The 14,447-nt window shown below is 44.8% G+C and overlaps 1 protein-coding gene across 1 annotated transcript in view; it reads right to left on the bottom strand.

The window, feature by feature from the left end:
• Positions 1–1,890: 1,890 nt before the first annotated feature.
• The window catches only part of LOC143380317 (uncharacterized), a 69,330-nt gene continuing 56,773 nt past the window's right edge, over positions 1,891–14,447 (bottom strand). Inside the window, exon 10 of the mRNA XM_077105165.1 lies at positions 1,891–2,000. Coding sequence (XP_076961280.1) covers positions 1,891–2,000 — 110 coding nt within the window. The remainder of the gene's footprint in view (positions 2,001–14,447) is intronic.

Genomic DNA, 14,447 nt, shown 5'->3' with positions numbered 1-14,447 from the left:
CCAAACTCCAGAGCTTTCCTGGAGCGGGTTTCAATTTCTCCACACTTCCTCTGTCTTACCCACCCTGTGGATCCTCCCTACACTTGGCCTGTCCCTGCCATGGGTACCTTGGGAGCCAGGGTCCTCAGCGGTTGCCTGACCTCACTGTTGTGCAGGAGCTTCCACCTCCAACTGACCCACCCGCCTCCGGGGCGCGGGACGCCTGGGGCTGGCCCCGCCCCCGCTCCGCCCCGCCCCGCCCCGCCCCGCGCAGCCCTTGCCCGAGCAGTCCTTGGCTATGCCTGACCAGCCTATGCCTGGCCCTTTTGGACATTCCCTCCAACCAGGTATGGGCTATGGCGTGGTCCTCGGGTCTCGCATCTCCCGTCGCGGTCTGGGAACGTCCTGGCAGGAGGAGGGAAGGCTGCCGTGGAGGGAGGCAGCAGTGGTGCACGCTGTGGACCCCGTGCCTGGGCTAGGCGGTGTATTTTCGGGTGAGCTTGGGGACAGGGCGCGGAGCGAGTGGGAGCCGGCTCCATGGGGCCTGCAGGTGTCCAGGAGGAGGGAGGCAAACAACTTCCCACAGCTCTCCCATCCAGCCTGTGGTCGCTGGGTGCCCCTGCGCCTGTTCCTTGCCTCTCTGGGCGTCTGGGCGCTTGGCTGCAAAATGACAGCCAGCTGCACAGTTTACCAAATGGCTCCTGCATGCTCTGTGAAGGGAAGGGAATTGGTGAGCATCACTTTCCTAGCAGGCAGGCGCGACCCCGGGGTCACATGGTGATGCCCACCAGGGTTCAAGGCTGAGAGGCGCCTGTGAAGCTCTGAAGGGCGATGGTCACTCTCCAGGTGGAGTTGGAGAGCACTGGCCTCAGTCAGTTTAATTTCGGCTGACAGGTTGCCTCAGTGCAGAGACTCAGTACAGAGGTGACTCTGATGTCAGCACATGGTGTCGCCACCCCCCCCCCCCTCCCCTTGCATGCACCTGAGGAAGGCGCCCTGCTGCTCCTCCACATAAGGTTGGCTTCAGGGCCACTGTGTGGCTGCCTTCTGCCTTCTCTGCAATATTTTGTTGTTAGGTCCACAGTCCTGCTTTTCTAATTCTGAAACCCAAAGCCCCCTAAAACCCACAGAGTTCTTTCTTAGTAACTCATTTTGCAGAAAAAAAAAAAAAAAAAAAAACCTGACCAGGGATCTTTGGCAGAATGTCTGGTCTTGATATTCTTCTTTTGTCCCTGTGATGGTCTCCTCCTATCCCCCACTTTTTTTCCTTCCCCCTTCTCCTATTTCAAGGCCCCATTTAAATAGCTGGCTGACTTCATGAGCCCTAAACTGTGTTCCAGGACTCTCTTCATCTGTTCACACATTTTCCCTGTCGTCCCAATCCCTACACGGAGTAGATTTTATTATTACACTCTGTTACCATGGTGGAGGGAGGCACACAAATTGAGCAAGGGACATAAGGTTTTTTTCACCCAAAATGCCTGGCACCAAAGCCTGGCTTTTCCCCTCTTTTTACCTTGTTGTGTATAACCATTTTTCAAGTTGTTTTTTCAGTCACATTGAAATACAACTCACATACCATAAAGTTCATCCATTTGAAGTGCACAATTCACTGGTTTTTAATATTTTCACAAACCTGTGCACTCACCATTGTATACTAGTTAGAACAATTTCATCACTCCAAGAAGGCAGGTTTTTAGTTAATGCCCCCAGCTGCCCAGTGGCCCCCAGCTTCCTAGGTGGCACCCAGGCCCAAGTCACCACTGATCACTTTTCTTCCTCTTACCTTTAGGTCATTAGAGCACTTTGAGTTAAGTTGTGCCTAGAGTGTGAGGTGGGGCTCCAACTTCATTCTCCTGTGGGTTTGAACCCTGTTGTTCCAACACCATTTATTGAACCCATTTTCCCCCATTAAGTGGCCATGGCCCCTTTGCCAAAAGCCAGTTTCCCGTAAGTGCTGTCCAGGCCTGCTCTGGAGGACGACGCTGTGTGAAGGTTGCACAGGGCAGTGTAGTCAGAGCCTGGTGCATGGGGGCTCCAGAGGGCAGAGGGTCAGGGAGGTTTTGTAAGAGCTGCAGTGCTGCAAACCAGGAGGACCTGGAGGAGACACAAAAGTGTATCAGAGTGAGCTCAAGACTAACTGCAGGTCTGGATGGCTGTGGGAGGGTGGGGCAAGGGCAGCAGGAGGCTGGTGTGGAAGGCTGGGGCCACGTGGCAGTCCTGCAGGCTGTGCCCAGAATTCCTAACTGGCAGCAGGGATCCAGGAAAGGACATGTCAGGGCTGTGAAGTAAGGAAGCCACCTAGTGTAGAAAGGTGGTAATTTCCAGGGGAGAGGTGAGAGACCCACTAGGAGACCCTTACCCTATGGCCCAGGGATGCGGAGGCCTAAACAAAGAAGTGGCAGCAGGATGAGGATAGAAGTGTGGCCACCAGGCAGAAGAATTTTTAAGGAGGCTGCCAGGCATGGTGCCTGGTTGGATGGGAGAGTGAAGAGAAGGTGAAGCCTTGGGGCAGCTGCTTGGCTAGTGGCCACCGAGCCTGGAAATCACTCGTCCACATCTGTCATTTCTTTAATTCTGTGGACAGTATAATCTGTGGGTGTTTATTGTTTTATTTATTTTATGGGGTATGGGTAATTGTACCAAGGGGTACTTCACCACAGAGCCACATTCCCAGGCCTTTTATCTTTGAGACCTGAACTTGGGTTCCCCCTGCCTAAGCCTCCTGGGTATCTGGGCTTGTGGGTGTGTGCCACAATAGCTGCTCAGGTTATTATTTCAATGTTTCTCTTCATGTGGGAATGCATCTTTAAAAATGTTGTTTTGCCTGGGGACGTGGGGATGTAGCTCAGTGGAAGAGCACCTGCCCAGCATGCCTGAGCTCTGGGTTCTATCCCCAGCACCAGAAAACAAAACCACTTTTTGCTGAGGGCAGTAATCCTTGCCTGTAATCCCAGCAAGTTGGGAGGCTGAGGCAGGATAATTAGAAGTTGGAGACCAGTCTGGGCAACTTAGGGAGACCCTGTCTCAAAAAAGTAGGGGGGGGATGTGCTCAGTGGCGATGCACCTGGACTCCAGTTTCAAGGCCCTGGGTTCAACCCCAGCACTGGAACAAAAAATATTTATTTATTTACTTACTTACTTTTAATTGACAGGTTGTTTCTGGTGCAGGCAGCTTTCCTGAACACCTTTCCACAGTTTCTGTTTTGGTGCTGAAGACCACCCTCAGCAATGGTGAGATTCATTTGGGATCTACCTTTTCCCATAGATTTAATAAAATTTTAGATTTTAAAATAAATGGACAAGGCATATCCTTGATGATGGTGACGTACAGTCTTGAGTATTTTTCAAAGTTCTTATGAGTGCAGTTGATGTAGCTCAAGGCTTTAAAACATAATGGTCTCCATGTTGAGAGACCATTATTAAGTGGTGTTACTTGCATGATTAAGAAAGAACTTGGGTTGGGGCTGTGCCTTAGTGGTAGAGCATTGGTCCAGTTTGCACAAGGCCTCGAGTTCAATCCCCAGCACTGCAAAAAGTAGAAAGAGTTCAGTCTATCAACGTGGATGCTACAATGGATTGTGCATGTGGTGTGTGTGCACATGCACACGTGTTTCAAACATGAACTTCACTCACATAAGTGTAAGTTAACAGGTATATAAGTTAACCTCATTGTCCCTCCAGAAAGTGTCAGAAAGAGTTGAAATAACAGTAAATCTAAAGAGCCTTTGAAGTTCAACAGTCTTATACTTGAAATTAAAATAGTAAGATGCATGTTAATAAAGAACTTAATTCAATGGGTAGGCGTTAAAAAATCATAGTTGTGAATAATATTTATGAATATGGGAAAATATTCACAGTGTAACAGTCAAATAAAATTGTGCCTATGCAGGACCTATATAAAGGAAACAAAAGCAATAAAATTAAAAAAAATTTCTGATAAACATAAAAATTAAAATAACAAAAATATTACCATTTAAATTGATAAATTGAATAATAATACAATGAATAATAATACAAAATTTGAGTTTTATCTAGTGAATCATAAGTTCCATAGAATTTCTTTTTGTTGTTTTTTTTTAATTTTTATTTTTTATTAGTTGCTCGAGACAATACAATGATCTTGACATATCATACATTTGATTCAAATGGGGTATGAATTCTCATTTTTCCACGTGTACAGATTGCAGGATCACATTAGTTATACAGCCACATATATACATACAGTAATACTAGTGTGTGTTGTATTCTGCTGTCCTCCCTATCCAACCTTCCCTCCCCTCCCCCATATCACCTCTCTCTACCCAATCTACTGTGATACATTTCTCTCTCTCACTCTTTTTTCTTTCCTTCCCCCTCACACCAACATATATGTATTTTGTATAATGATGAGGGTTTCCTTCCATCTTCTGTGCAAGGGAATTGCATGGGAGTTCCATAGAATTTCAATGCCTCTTTTTAATTTAAATTAATGATTAAAACTGTTACCTTGTAGAGTGCAGTGGCACATGCCTGTAATCCCAGAGGGTCGAGAGCTGAGTCAGGAGGATTTTGAGTTCAAAGCCAGCCTCAGCAAAAGTGAGGCTCTAAGCAACTCAGTGAGACCCTGTCTCTAATTAAAATACAAAATAGGGCTAGGGATGTGGCTCAGTGGTTTGAGTGTCCGTGAGTTCAGTCCCCATTACCCTAAAAAAAAAAAAAAAAAAAAAAAAGTGGAACAATCAATATTTCAAATTTGTGACAAAGCCTCTCTGAATATGTATATTGTTTCTTATATGTCAGTTATATCATGGAATTTAAAGTATGTTTACAAGCATTTTATGTTGGCATCTCATTGTGAATTATTTCCCCCCATCAACACTAGGTATTGAACTCAGGGCCTTGTGCATGGTGGGCAAGCACTCTGCCACTGAGCCACATCCCCAGCCCTTCTTACTTTTGATTTTGAGAAGGGTCTTGCTAAGGTACCCAGGCTGGTCTTGACCTTGCCCTCCTCCTGCCTCAGTCTCCCCCGCTGCATCCAGCCCAGTTCATAGCTTTGGAAAGCTGATCCCATTGAAAGGGTCTTTCATATGTAGGTTGTTTCCTATTGGATCATCCACAAGAGTGGACTCAGCCTCCCTTTTCCTTCAACGCCATTTCCTAAGAAATGGACCACCATGAGCCAGAGTCAGCTGCCTTTGAAGCAATTTAGTTGATACTTTCATAGTTCCTGGCCTTTAAAAGAGGCTGAAAAAATTGGAGATTTTCCTGAAGTTCATAATCAGCAGGTATTTCCACAGTATGTATCCTTGTTTCAGCCTCATCCTTAAGGTAGCGAGCCAGTCCAGCCAAGTAACTTCTTATGTTGTATTTCACCATTTCTAAGACACTTTAGTGTCTCTGACCCTGGAATGTGTCTCGCAGTCAGCGCTAAACTATTTCAGAGTTTAATCCACAGTGTTTTCTTTCCTGTGGTACATTGACTACGATGGGGTATATTGAGGTGTATAGTTGCAAATTCTTTTCAAGGTCATCTCAGTTAACTCTCCTAATAACCCTGTGAAGTAGGAGGAGAAAGTCTTATTTCCCTGCTGTTCTTGAGGAAATGCTCCAGAGGGAGGTTTCATTTGGGGAGTTTGCTTCTGTGCCTACAGACTGGAGGTGTGGGCCCCTCACCAAGCCTGTGTGGCTGAGCCAGCAGGTCCTCGTCCTCGACCTCACAGTTTTCTTCAGTTGTCCTATTGGTGAGGCATTTTGTCTTTTAGGTAAGAAATGTTTTCAATATGACAGCCAAAGAGGGAAGGAAGAGATGGGTCCCTGTCCTGGTGGCTGTGGGGGATGGGCAGAGAGCTGCAGGTGAGTGGGGTGACTCTGGACACAGAGGTGGTGGTGTGCAGAGGCCTGGCTGCCCCGCTAGGAGTCCAGGGCCTTGCTGCTAGCCCCACTTTCCTCCTCACTGAGCGTCTAGAGGTCTGGGCTCACAAACCTTGTGGTAAACCACAAAGAAAGAAGAGCTCCAAGGCCTACCTCTGAGGACAGTGGGTATTTTAAAAGGGTTAAGTCACCATTGTATTGTGTATAATAGTGAAAAATTAGAAGAGCAAGTCCAATCTGGCCCAGTTACAAAAACAGGATAGCTGTCCAATGTAATATTCTCTAGCTTGTGAAAAATCACTTACATAATAAGTAATTACTTATATGATAAGTAATTACTGTGTCAGTAATTAATGTGTCAGTAATCTTGATTTTTTAAAGTCATTTTATGTTAAGAAAAATCTAGAAGACTATACACTGTTAAGTGTTTATGTGGGTTAGTAGGTTTGCCAATCATTTAAATTTCCTTCTTTAGACTTTTCTTTAAAGTTTCCCTAGTGAACATCTAGTTTGTGATATATAGTCACATAGAACTGAAAAACCATTAGTTGCTTCATGCTGACACTTTCAAAGCAAAAGTAATACACATATTAGTGCGTTGGTGTAAGAAATCATGGTTAGCAGTTACTGTTGTCTCTTTCCAAAAATATCTTTTCAGAAATTTTGTGTCCAGCTATCACCCTTAACCTTGTAAAAAGCTTCACCAAGACATCATGTTACAGCTGTGAGTTTGCATCTTGCCCTTCTTGCTTGGTTTTGACCTCAGAGGTCTTGGGTTAGCATAAGCAGATTCCCCTCTGTTCTGGTACTGGTTGCTTAGTGTCCCTGTGTATACACAGACCTGATTTTTGTTACCTGCTCCTTATTGCTGAATATTTTTTGTTTGCAAATTTGTGTCATTTATTTAAAAAAACTGAACTTTTTGTACATAGATTGTTGAACTTTTGTAAATATAGCAATAGGGGAAATGTCTTGAAATTGCTTGAAATATCTTGAAATTGCTGCCATACTAGGTTTAAATGTCAAGTATTGCCAGATCACCTCCTCAAAGGTTGCATCAGTTTATGTCCCTCTGTACCATCTGTCCTTGCCCTGAGTATTATCAGACTTTACTGATTGTCATCTTGGTCCCTGAAATGTCTCTCCTAGTTTCACCTGCACTTTCTAAGTTAGGAGAGCGCTTACACCATTTTTGTGTTCATTGGCTGTTGCGCTTTCACTTTGGACATCTGTCAGTTCAGGTGCTTTGCCCATTTTTTAATTGGGTGGTTTTCTTATCCTTGTTGATTGGGATAAGCTTTCTTGTAAGTTAAGGACATGAGCCTTCTTTCTATCAGATATTTTGACTTTGTTCTTAATTTTTTTTTTCACACTAAAGTTTTAAAATCCACAGAAGTTTTAAACCTTATTATAGCAAATTTATCAGTCCTAGATCACTTCTGGTTTGTGTTTTGCTTAGAAAGCCTCCTTTTGAAGGTTATATATTTCCCTCTAGGACTTCCATGGTTTACTTTGTTCTGATTAAACTAGGAACTGGAATTCAAGCCCCTTTCATCCCAGGCCTCAGATGTCTTGCGTATTTTATTTTCCTGTGTATAACTTAAAAACACAGTACGTTTCCCAAATTAAATAATAACTGATGGCAGCAAATAATGGAAGCATTTCTGCAACTTGTGATGAACCTCATTTCTTGGTATTAAGCATTTACAAATTGCAAACTGTTGGTTTTATTTCCCTGGTTAATTAAAATCTAAATTCCACTCAGAAGTGCCATTGATATCATAGTTTTACTCTATAGCAATGTATTTTTTTCCCCATCCATCTGGGCATTTGAATCTCTTTCCACAAGTGTCCAAAACCATTTGTCTTTTGTAAATATAGAGCATACTTAATTTTAAAAATTGAGTATATATATCATTATATTAGAGATTTATAAAAGATGATGTTATGCATCTAAACTTGGGTTTCATAAATACATCCAAATGTAGTGTCTCTAGATTGCCTCAGAACAGATGAGCAGGTCTCTGGCTTTCTTCATGGCTGGTTGTGTATGCAGGTGTTCTGTGGGCAGTTGAAAGGAGAAGTGCGTGACATGTTGTAGGTGCCCAAACTGTGAGCTGGGGAGAGGCACAGGCTGGGCCAGTTTTTTCCCTTTTCATAATTTGGGTTTTTCTTTGATGATTTTGCTGTTGGGAAGGCCACCAAGTGGGTGAATTTTTTCCTTGTTGTCCCTCAGTAGATGATGATGAGCTCTGTGTTAGCCCCCGGGGCACCACAGGGAGACAGTCATGTGTCCCAGAACCCTCTCCTGGTGCTTGTGCTCAGAGCCTGTGTATCTCGTGAGACTCCATTCAGACCCCCACTGTTGGTCAGACTCATGGCCACTCACTAGAATCATGAGATGGCTGTGAGCTTGAGAATACTGACAGGACATTCAAAGACAATAAGGAATAGTCAGTGTGCATGTGATGATGGTACTGTGGCTACCTGTTGAAAGTCTTTATCTTTAGAAGTATATAGAAAGAATTTTTCTTATGTGGAATTTCTTTTATTTATTATTATTTTTATTTGTTCTACTTAGTTGTACATGACAGCAGAATGCATTCCAATTAACTGTACCAAAAATGGAGTGCAACATTTCAATTTTCTGGTTGTGCAGTCATACATGTACCTAGGGTAATGATGTCCATCTGATTTCACCATTTTTCCTAGCCCCCATAAGCCTTCCGCCCTCTCCCCTTTTGCCCAATCCAGAGTTTCTCCACTTTCCCATGCCTGCCCCTCCAATCATAGATCAGCATCATCCGCTAATCAGAGAAAACATTTGGCCTTTAGTTTTTGGGGATTGGTTTACTTTGCTTAGCATAATATTCTCAACTCCATCCATTTACCTCAAATGCCATACTTTTATTCTCTTTTAATGCGGAGTAATATTCCATTGTGTATATTACCACACTTTCTTTATTCATCTACTGATGGGCATCTAGGTTGGTTCCACTGTTTGGCTATTGTGAATTTAGCTATTAAAAACATAGCCACACTGGTGTGGCTGTGTCACTATAGTATGCTGATTTTAAGTCCTTTGGATATAGACTGAGGAGTGGGACAGCTAGGTCAAATGGTGGTTCCATTCCAAGTTTTCTGAGGAATCCCCACACTGCTTTCCAAAGTGGTTACACCAATTTGCAGTCCCACCAGCAATGAATGAGTGTGCCTTTCCCCCCACATCCTCTCCCACACTTACTATTGCTTGTATTCTTGATAACTGCCATTCTGACTGGGATTAGGTGAAATCAGAGTAGTTTTGATTTGCATTTCTCTAATTACTAGAGATGTTGAACCCTTTTCATATATTTATTGATTATTTGTACGTCTTCTGAGAAGTGTCTGTTCAGCTCCTTAGCCTATTTATTGATTTGGTTGTTTGGTTGTTTTTTGGTGTTTTTTGAGATCTTTATATATCCTGGAGATTAGTGCTCTGACGTGTGTGTGGTAAAAACTTGCTCCCATCCTGTAGGCTCTGTCTTCACCTCAGTGATTGCTTCTTTTGCTGAGAAGAAGCTTTTTACTTTGAATCCATCCCATTTATTGATTCTTGATTTTATTTATTGTGCTTTAGGAGTCTTGTTAAGGAAGTTTGGGCCTAATCTGACTTGATGAAGATTTGGGTCTCATTTTTCTTTGGTGCAAGGTCTCTGGTCTAATTTCTAGGTCCTTCAAGAGTACTTGGCAGGTTTTGAATAAGATGATCCACATAATCATTTTATATACCTGTTTAAAATATGAAAATTAAGCTGGGCATAGTGGTACATGCCTGTTATCCCGGTGATTTGTGAGGCCCAGGCAGGAGGATCCTAACTTTGAGGTCAGCCTCAGCAATTTAGCAAGACTCTGCCTCAAAAAAAAAAAAAAAAGACATAGATATATATGCATGTGTATAATATGTATATATTATGTATATATACAGAAAATATTAATTTACACATAAAATATGTTTTATGTACATATAGTTTATGTGTATATATGTAGTTTATGTATGTATATATTTATAATTCATATATACATGTATTTAAAATTTTTAAAAAAGGCTTTGGATAAAAGATCTTTTTGGAACAGCTTTTGTGCTGTTTATTTTATCTAAAATCCTTCACAGCACTTCTAAATTCAGGCTTGGTGGACGGTCAGTCGTTAGGTGTAGAAGCTGTTGGTTCTCCTCAGGTCACTTTTACCTTTCGTATTTCTTCCATGTGCTGTCTTTGTTTTCTCTTGCATTTTGAGACTTCTGCTGTGATTACTATTTATTATCTCTTCTAAAATGCCATCAGTTAGGACAAGTTGTTTTTTAATGTACCACTCAAAAAGACAAAAATGCCACTTGTTAGGTCAGTTGAGGTGGCTCCGGGAACAAGCACCAGGAACAACCAATCAGGTGCCAACAGACAAGAACAGCTAGGAAAGAGGAGACAGCAACTAGGCCAGCAGTCTCCATGGGAAGCACCAGTCAAGTATGGCCTTGGCTCCTCCCCCTCGCAGGACCCCTGTTAGTCCTCCTCATGTTTCTCCTAATAAGACCACATCTGTTAACTTGCGTACAGAAGTTCCTGCAAGACCAGATACACAGATTCACCAACCAGTCGGTCAACCAACTACTTCTTCAAGACCACCAGCCCCTGATGCCCAAGACAGAGTCCTACAGCTCCAGCTCAAGTCCTCCAGCTCCATCTCAAGTCCTCCAGCTCAACCAGACCCCAAGGGCCGCCCCCTCCATCCTTTGAGAAAGTAACTTTTTCGTAACCCCTCAGGGAATTTCCCCTGCTGCTACACTTCCTCAGGTTTGACACCTGTGGCCAGATCATTCGAATCTCTTCCCCAACCTTTGCTCCTATGGGGTTCTTTTTCTGGTGCAATGGTGCTCTAACAAATATCTAAGCCTCGGCATGCCGTTTGCTTTTTGTGTTCCTTTCACCTTGGTCCCTCAATTAACTCTGTACAGTGAGGCTGAATTAACCTGGCTTGTCACCACCTCCCTTTCCAGGACAAGGTGGGCCGTCTTTCTACCAGTAGTGATTGGACTCTCCCTGGCCTCCTCCCTCGCTGCCTCTGGACTGGGGGCAGGAGGACTTGGTTATGCAGTAACCGCTTACTCAGAAGCTTGAACAACTTGGGGAAGTGGTAGAAGCATCGGCTGCCTCTCTCGCTTCCCTACAAAGGCAAATAACATCCATTGCCCAAGTTTCATTACAGAAACATCGAGCCCTCCATCTCCCGACACCAGACCAAGGATGAATCTGTCTATTCCTGAAAGAAGAATGCTGCTACTACATCCATGACACTGGATTGGTCAAAAAGAACGTGGACACCCTCTGTTGATTGGGTGAAAGGCTTAAATAGCAACAATCAAATGACCTCTGGCCAGGCTGGCTAAAGTCAACCCTCATTACGTGGCTGACTCCCATTCTCACTCCTCTGTTAGTAATAGGACTTCTATTAATGCTCGCTCCCTGCCTCCTCAGGTTCGCCTGAAAGCACATGAGTGAAATCACCAGAGTGACCGACAACCAGATGCTCCTACACCCCTACAGTCGCCTCCCACCAAACTGACACCCTTCCTCCCAGAGCCCTAGCCAGCAGGAAGCAGCCAGATGGAATTTGGCGCCCTATATCATCAAAGAGGCCAGGATGCTAGGTCAGTTGAGGTGGCTGAGGGATCAAAGCACCAGGCAACAACCAATCAGGGGGGTCAACAGACAAGCAGTGATAACCACCTGTCAATCAGTGGGGTCTCCTGACTGATCCTGGAAGAACATGGAGCTCAGCAAGATCCTCTGACCAACCCCAGGAGGACAAGGGACCCTAAAAACCTCCCTTTCCTGTCCCAAGCCCTCCCTTCCTGCCCTAAGCCTGATAAATTTACAATCCGTCTGAGCCTGGGTGCGACTTCCCCGGACCCACTCTGTTGGACTACAGCGAATCTCAATAAAGCCTTGTTCGGCAGCTTTCAATCTGCCTCCTCTTGGTCACGGGTGCCTGACCTTACACCACTAATTTATGTGAGATGCCTTTGATTGATTGTAAGACTCCAATTTAAATTATTTTATTTTATTTATGAAACAGCTTATCTTGTGTTTTTGTTTGTTTGTTTGTTTTGGTACCAGGAATTGTACCCAGAGGTGCTTGATCACTAAGCTACATCTCCAGCCCTTTTTATTTTTTGAGACCATGTCTCACCAAGTTTTAGAACCTCTCTAAGTTGTTAAGTTTGGTCTGGAACTTGAGACCCTCCTGCCTCAGCCTCCCAAGCTGCTGGGATTACAGGTGTGCACCATCACACCTGGCAAAACAGCTTACCTTTTGTCCAGTTTTACACACGTAAAGAATTAGGACAGTACAAAGCTGCCATAGTCCTGAAACACAGGATTACACATATCAGGTATTTTCAGGAACTATGAATAAACCATCCACTGGATGTATTTGCCCATTTCCAGGCTTCTGTGTGGCACCTGCTGCATTGACCCCAGGGGCCTCTCGCCCCCGCCAGACCTAGTCTTGTTTCTCCACATCACCTCACCCCGTTCTTATGAAACAAAACTCAGGCACCCTTTCATTTCATTCATACCACTTTCAATGTATCTCTAAAAGACCAGAATCAGAAACCTCTTTGCAGGGCAGGGATGTGGCTCCATGGTGGGATGCTTGCTAGGAAGCCTCAAGTCCCAGGTTCCGTCCCCAGCACTAGGAAAAAAATCATGGTTCCATTATCATTCCTAAAAATTACTGGTGACACAGTGTTATCAAATAGCCAATTTGTTCTTACAAATGTATCCATTTGTCTGATTTTTAAAAAATATTTTACACAATTTATCTGCATCAGGTTGCAGAGAGGTCCGCACACCTGAAGTTTCTCCTGTGTCTTTAAAGGCTTTCTTGGTCTGTCCCTCTCTCTTCCACCCTTGCCATTGTTGTGTCAAAGAAGTCAGGTGTTTTCTCCCATAATGTTTCCAGGGTTGAGCACCTGTGGGGTCCTTGATGTCCTTTTCCCTCCTGGACCTCCTGTGAATTGGTTGTTAGATCTCAGGGCTCCACGAGGTTCAGGCTTGGTGCTTGGCCCAGCAGGCATGTGCTTAGGGAGTTTGGAAGGCGAGGCCTGGCGTATCCCAGTTTGGGGTGGGAAGGTGGGCTGAGGTCATCCCCCTGTGACAGCCACTGTGGTGTAACCACCCAGAATCAGCTGGCACTGCTCTTTCCCCCAAGCTCTCTGGTGGGTACTGCACCCGCACCCCCACCCCACCCCTGTGGTGGTGCCTCGCACTCCTGTAGCCACAGGGACCCTCATAGACCTAACTGCTGTTCTCACTTTGTTTTGCCCAGGAAACCCACCAACAGCTGGCCCACAAGAAGGGTCTCCATGTGGTGGAATTCCGGGAAGAATGTGGCCTGTGCCTATCCTGGTCACCTCTCCCAGGGGGCCTTGAGGAAGGATCCTGAGCCAGAAGAGGAGGTTCCAGACATCAGGCTGGACTGGGAAGAGGTGAAGGCTGCCCAGGGAATGAAGCGTCTGTGTGGTCAGGTCTCAAGAGGGCCGCCACCTGACCTTCCCGCCACTGACCTTCTGCCACCTGGCCTCCCCACGGCAGCACTGTGACTGCTGGGGACTCCCCCCATCACCTTGCCATGTTGCCTGGTTTTGTTTTTGTTTTCTCAGGAAATTCCAACCTTCTTTACTTGCATATAAATAATTCTAGTTTTGATTTATTGATCACGTGATCTGTGCCAGGCAGTGTGACAGGGACATTATGTACTGACCTCAGTTCAAGACTACTTTAAATACTCGATGAAACCAGCAAAAGTAAATGGAGCAGGGAGACAGGAAAAGACCCACCCAGTGGTAATGTGCACAGGGATGTGAAGGGCTGTGGAGGCTGTGCCCGACGCCCACTCAGGCTGGCCCATCCAGGGGAGGTGACCTCCTGCCCTGTCCCCCACGGCAGCACCCACCTCCAGCAGGGCCCAGGCTGCCCTGGTGGCAGGAAGTGCCTCATTGTTCTGACTTGCACATCAAGTGCCAACAGCGGGAACCTCTTGTCACACGCTTGACGCCGCTTGTGTGGTGTCTGGAAAAATGTCTCTTCACCTCTTTTTGCCCATTTGAAAAATTGGGTTATTTGTGTTTTTATCATTGAGTTGTAACAATGCTTTAGTATTTGGACACAGGCCCCTGTAAGGGGAGTGACCCACCATGTTCCTCCTCCATGGAGCGGATCATCATTTCCTGTTTCTTTGAATACTTTCTCTGACCCATCCTCCTCTGATCTACTGCCGACACAGGTAGGCCCTTGTCACAGTCCACCAGTTTATTGTAATGCCAACATTTTTTTTTAACACATGTAGATGTACAATGTATGATAACAACACAGAGACCAGGCAGGAGACATGGAAATACGCTGTCACGTGGTTCTCGCATGGGGTCATTTGAAGGTGCACTGGTTAAGGTAAAGATGTGCACTTAAACCCTATTGTAAAGGAGTCACTAGCGTGACACAGAGCTGTAGCTATTAAGCTAACAAAGAGAATGAGGTGCAATCTTAAAAATAACTCATTAAGCTGGTGCCGTG

This window comes from Callospermophilus lateralis, chromosome 14, assembly GCF_048772815.1.
Source record: "Callospermophilus lateralis isolate mCalLat2 chromosome 14, mCalLat2.hap1, whole genome shotgun sequence".
NCBI classification, from domain to species: domain Eukaryota; kingdom Metazoa; phylum Chordata; class Mammalia; order Rodentia; family Sciuridae; genus Callospermophilus; species Callospermophilus lateralis.
The sequence above is the reverse complement of the archived record's forward strand: the minus strand, read 5'-3'. Positions and strand labels throughout refer to the sequence as shown.